General features: G+C 43.2%; 1 protein-coding gene across 1 annotated transcript; it reads right to left on the reverse strand.

Moving 5' to 3' along the window:
- Positions 1 to 1,736: 1,736 nt before the first annotated feature.
- Positions 1,737 to 3,551, reverse strand: LOC119878808 (cationic amino acid transporter 3-like). The gene has a single exon (XM_038589380.1). It carries the CDS (start codon positions 3,549 to 3,551, stop codon positions 1,737 to 1,739), a length of 1,815 nt encoding a protein of 604 aa, XP_038445308.1.
- Positions 3,552 to 6,340: the final 2,789 nt, after the last annotated feature.

Consider the following 6,340-nt stretch of genomic DNA (forward strand, 5'->3'; position numbering starts at 1 on the left):
TTCTTCAGAGAGTTGGAACAAAATATTTAAGATTTGTGTGGAATCAAAAAAGACCGTGAATAGCCAGGGGAATTTTAAAAAAGAAAACCATATCTGGGGGCATCACAATGCCAGATTTCCGGTTGTACTACAAAGCTGTGGTCATCAAGACAGTGTGGTACAGTGTGGCACAAAAACAGACACATAGATCAATGGAACAGAATAGAGAATCCAGAAGTGGACCCTCAACTTTATGGTCAACTAATAATCATCAAAGGAGGAAAGATTATCCACTAGAAAAGAGACACCCTCTTCAATAAATGGTGTTTGGAAAATTGGACATGCACATGCAGAAGAATGAAACTAGACCACTCTCTTGCCCATACACAAAGATAAACTCAAAATGGATGAAAGATCTAAATGTGAGACAAGATTCCATCAAAATCCTAGAGGAGAACACAGGCCACACCCTTTTTGAACTTGGCCACAGCAACTTCTTGCAAGATACATCTATGAAGGCAAGGGAAACAAAAGCAAAATGAACTATTGGGACTTCATCAAGATAAAAAGCTTCTGCACAGCAAAATAAACAGTCAACAAAACTAAAACACAACCTACAGAATGGGAGAAGAGATTTGCAAATGACGTATCAGATAAAGGGTTAGTTTCCAAGATCTATAAAGAACTTCTTAAACTCAACAGCAAAGAAACAAACAATCCAATCATGAAATGGGCAAAAGACATGAACAGAAATCTGGGAATGTGAACTGGTGCAGCCACTCTGGAAAACTGTGTGGAGGTTCCTCAAAGAGTTAAAAATAGACCTGCCCTATGACCCAGTAATTGCACTGCTGGGGATTTACCCCAAAGATACAGATGCAATGAAACACCAGGACACCTGCACCCCGATGTTTGTAGCAGCAATGTCCACAATAGCCAAACTGTGGAAGGAGCCTCGGTGTCCATTGAAGATGAATGGATAAAGAAGATGTGGTTTATGTATACAATGGAATATTACTCAGCCTTTAGAAACGACAAATACCCACCATTTGCTTCAACGTAAATGGAACTGGAGGTTACTATGCTGAGTGAAATCAGTCAGTCAGAGAAGGACAAACATTATATGGTCTCATTCATTTGGGGAATATAAAAAATAGTGAAAGGGATAAAGGAGAAAGGAGAGAAAATGACTGGGAAATATCAGAAAGGGAGACAGAACAAGAAAGACTCTTAACTCTGGGAAACGAACTGGGGGTGGTGGATGGCGAGGTGGGCAGGGGATGTGGGTGACTGGCTGTTGGGCACTGAGGGGGCACTTGACGGGATGAGCACTGAGTGTTATTCTATATGTTGGCAAATTGAACACCAATAAAAAATATATTTATAAAAAAAATTAACAATAGAACTACTTACCATATGATCCAGTATTTCCACTACTAGATATTAACCCAAAGAAAACAGAAACATTTTTTCTAGCTCTTTTATTAACAATTTTTCTAAAGCCAGTAAGCAGGTAAGACACAATTGTAAAGTAGACAGTTTGAAAAACAAGAAAAAGACCTAAGACACATCCGTCACTCTACAATAAATACACAGCTCTGTTAGTGTACCGTGGCCAACATCTCATGGAAGGCCTTGCTTTGCATGTGCTAGGAGTATTCCCCATTATCATTCAGGGGGCCACAGTGCATTCAGGTGTGATGATACCAACCAAATATGTACTAGTTGAGTTCAAGATCTACAGTTTTGGCCCCAACTTAAGTGAGATTAGCGACCAAGCTGCTCTGGATCCCATAGCCAAAGTAGAAGTAGATAGCACACCCAATCAGCAACCAGACACCAAATAGGGCCCAGGTGCCAGCTGTCATCTGCACCATAAGATAAACATTGAGAAAGATGCTCAGGAGTGGGAGGAGAGGCAGACCAGGTACCTTGAAGTGAAGGGGAGTGGAGTTCTGTGGCTGTCTCCAGATGACCCCGGTGATCCCAGTGATGAGCAGCAGGAGCAGCACAACCACTGTGATCCACACTGGGTCTCCAGAACGCAGATATGGCCACTGGGCCAGCACCAAGCAGAGAACAGTCAGCAGCAGAGCAAACAGTGAGGAGCAAACAGAGACAATCCGGCCAGAGAGTGCGGTGGGGGTGGGGCTGCCTGGAAAGAGTAGTCCCTGTAAAGTCAGCTTCTCTGCTATGGGTCCATTCTCTTCCTGCACCTCTGCTTCATTTCTCTCACTCTCCTCCTGCACCTCTGCTTCACTTCCCTCACTCTTCTTTTTGGGCAGATACCTGATGATGAGAACCCCAAAGGATATCAGAGAGAAAATTACCAGAGACACCAGTGACCTGAGACGCATAAGGTCAATGATTCCGAAAAAGAAAGCCATGATTGCTGCAATAATAACAAAGACTACAATGGCTGTGATGTGAAAGCGTATGTCAGTTTGGATCCTGGCAAGGACAGGGAACAGGAGGCCATCCTCTGCCATCTTGGATATCACCCGAAGGAAGAAGAATGTAAAGCCAACGATGTTTAAAAAAATATTAGATAAAATTACAAAAGCTACAACATAGTAGGCAGGGACCCAGCCAATATGAAGAAATGTCTCTAGCAAGGTGCTCCCAGGGTGGAGCTGGTAGTAAGGCACCATAAGTGTAAATGCTGCAGAGACACTAGAATACATCAAAGTGGAGATGAACAGTGAAATCACAATGCTCATTGGGATGGAACGCTCAGGATTGTGGGCTTCTGCAACTCTGTTCATAATAATGGTGAAACTACTAAAAGCATAGAAGCAGATAGCTGTTCCATGGAGAATACCCTGGAAGCCAAAAGGCATGAATCCTCCAGAGCCCAGAGGACCCAAGCTAGAGGTGTCATTGAGTCCAGCCTTTATGTAGTCCTCTTCTGTGAGCTTCCAGTTGTGCAGGTCCCCCTTTATGAAGCCAGAGATGATGATAAAACTGAGAACCAAAATGTTCACTGATGCGAGAACTTTGGTAACAACCAGGAAAAGCCGTCTAATGTTTGAAGTCAGCACTTCCATGAACACCATCACAAGGCCCACAACAAAATAGCCTAGAATTTCTATAAAGTTCTGGGAAACATGCAATGAAATGCTCCTGTGCAAGATCTGAGAGAGCTGGTTCCCAAAAAGGCTGCCAAAAGCTAAGGTCCAGGCTCGGAAAACTAATGCTATATGAGCAACATTGGTAAGGATGAGATTCCAGCCGGTGATGAAAGCCCCAAGTTCACCTACAGTGACATAAGTGTAGAGATATGAAGAGCCAGAGTGGGGAAGCCAGGCACTAATCTCTGCATAGCACAACCCAGCCAACAATGAAGTTAGGCCAGCCACCAAAAAGCAGATCACAATGGCTGGTCCTGCTATAAATCCAAACACCGCCCCAGCCAGAATACAAACATTTATACCCATTGTGTAGCCCACACCCAGGGCCACTAAATCCAGAGTGTTCTGAGTTCTGGCAGGGGCAGTCTCAGGCACAGATTGCTCCAGCGGATGTTTGTGCACCAGCTTTTTACCAAATCTTCGAAGTACCTGACGCAGCATTCTAGCTGGAATTGAAGAGGATTCTAGAATCAGAGAGCTGTAGCAAATCCAAGGGTCAGAGAGTCGCAGATCAAGTTCAGTGAGGCTAAGTTAAGCAGAGTTGGGTTGGGACTGCCTCGATTGGTTGCTCAGGCTTCAAAGGTGCTGTCTCATATTTCTTCTGGTATGTGTTATCCCTTCACGATGCCTAAAACATAGTAAACAATAAATTTTTACTGAACTCATTATTCAACCCACCAACCAAAGCTCAGAAGTCCCATGTCACCTGTTGCAGCCCAAATACAACAGAAACTGACACCAAAGGACATCATAGCAAAATAAACCCTGCTTTCCACCCAGAAAAAGTGCCAAATACCTCCCAACATTCTCCTTTTTTTGCATACCACATGACATAAACCCATCTCAGTTCATTTAACTCGTGCAGTTTCATGTAGTAATTAAGCTGCAAGACCCAACAGAGTATAAATGTACAATAATTCACATATGGGATATTTACAAGGTTCTTGAGTTTGAGTAATGACACATTAATTCACAGACGAGATGTTTCATTGCAATTACAGAGCCATTTGTATATATCATCTGAGTTTAAAATATAAATATTAGTCTCCTGTTCTTACATCCTTGGGCACCAAATCCCTGGCCAAGGTCAGATGGTACTTTGATCCCCATTTTTCCTCATTCTGCATCATCCACTTAGCTGTACTTATGGCCAAGAATGTACAGTCCACCACTTCTGTGAGGAGGGGAAATGAAAATAGAGATAAAGATGAGAGAAGAAAACAAAATGCATTGCAAAGGGGCCTGACAGCAAGTGATGGTACGAACATGCTATGACTGAGGGAAGGACTGAGCCTACTCTGTGCATTGTAGATTGCACACAGGAATTGCAGGAGATAATGTTTTGATAGGACCTGGTAAAGACCCTGATAAATGGCAAGCATTCAGGAGATTTAACATGAAGGGAAACCAGAGTCCTGTGATTGCCAGGATATGGAGAATACAAAGAAGAAATACCTGCTAGGAAGAGGGGGGATAACAGGGAAGATAGAGCACCCTTCCTCTAGCTTCCTCTGAACCCATGTCCCTTTTCCCAATTCCTCTTTCTCCTTCAGCTCCTTCAAGTGTACTGGAGGCTTCTATAGTTAGCACTAACGATGCTTGTACCACGTTTCTCTCTCTGGGGAGCTGTCCTAAACCCCCTACCTCCCAACAAAGACATAACAGTGGTTCTTCACATTTGTTGAATCACAGACCCCTCTGAGGTGGGTCACCTTAAAAAAATATCATACACTCTTCAAATTCCATCCATGGACTGAGCAGGATCGCAGCGGAGGACCATCTGAATGGCAGGGTCAGAGATGGTCAATGCTTTTGATAATTTCTGTTTCCCTCAATTGTGTTGTGCAGTGTGGTGCTTGCACTCTTCCTACTTTTACTGAAGATGGGGGAGAGTAGATCTACGGACAAAGTATGAAGATAACCAAAGAATCAACATAAAGAACAAAATGTATGGGAACTAAATAATCATATTTTATTTCTCCAACAGAATCAGGTAGAAGGCAGAACAAACAAATGAACAACCAAATGCACAGAAGAGAGAGCAAACCCATAATTGGGAATCCTGAGAGAGCCTGCTACAAATTCAGCTTATAACAACACAGAGAAACATTGTTCTCAATCACCATGTTCAGAAATGTTCTTTCTCCGTACACTAATCTGCGATTATTCTAATAGTTTTGTTTAGTCCAGACCCTCTGACCCAGCTTTCAGAGTCCCGCCCCTAATTCTTCTCCTATCCTCAGGCCCATCACCTCCTTCCTTACTCAGCTCATCACATCCTGACTTACCCTTCCTGGGATAGGCCTGTGGCCTGGGTAAGTATGTGCCCTGCCAGGGACGCCCTTCTCACTCTTCTGTCCAGTCTTGACCCTCTAGTTCTTCTCAACCTTATTCTACAACCTTCCCCCTACATCTAAAAAGCCTTTCCTAAACCATCCTGCCTGATCCGCATCCCCAATCCTCTTCCCCTTCCCACCAGCACTTATAGCCTGTCCTGATGCTCATTTGAAACATTTTCCCTTTCTGTCAGCTGGTGTCCTGAGTGTGTCATTTACATTCCTCTACAGTCTAAAAGCTTCTGGAACGCGGGGCTACAATCCATGTATCTCCTCCTCCTTCGGATTTCCACACTTCTACACCAAACCTGCACTACCCAGGGCAAGGATCTGCTCATGATTGCAGCAAGCAACCGAAAGAGGCATTTAGGACAGAGGAAATGAATACAGATGTGTATTGATTAATCACTATATCTTAAGATTCCGAGAAGTAGGGTTTTTGTTTTCTTGTTTTTTGCTTGTTTGTTTGTTTGTTTGTTTGTTTGTTTTGGAAAAACCATGTTTTGGAAAAAAAACCATGGAGGAAATAGGAGACTAAAACACACACTATTATTTATTTCAAGAGCATTTCCTGAAAACATTTCCTAATAAGGGCTCTGGGTCTGTGAATCTCAGTTTAAGTAGGAAACAGTCTCTCCCAAAGGTGGTGCTTGCTCAGGAGAAATGCTTAAAGAAATGCAGAGACGGAGGAGGGAACATGAAATCAGCTTATATGAAGCCCATAATGCCCCCAAGCTTCCCTCCTTCCTCCTCCCTGTGTTGCTCTAAGTCTCTCAGCTCCTTGCAAACTCCAAAACAAAAGTTCCATCCCAAATCTCCAAGAAAAACTGTCAAATCCAACAATCCACCCACTAAACTATAGGGATGTGTATTGTTTCACCTTTCCGTTGTTGT

Source organism: Canis lupus, unplaced genomic scaffold, assembly GCF_011100685.1.
Source record: "Canis lupus familiaris isolate Mischka breed German Shepherd unplaced genomic scaffold, alternate assembly UU_Cfam_GSD_1.0 chrUn_S1932H2131, whole genome shotgun sequence".
Classification (NCBI taxonomy): Eukaryota; Metazoa; Chordata; class Mammalia; order Carnivora; family Canidae; genus Canis; species Canis lupus.

Excerpts from the sequence above, each read along its gene's own strand:
- LOC119878808 (XM_038589380.1), bottom strand. The coding sequence starts at position 3,551 with ATGCTGCGTCAGGTACTTCGAAGATTTGGTAAAAAGCTGGTGCACAAA.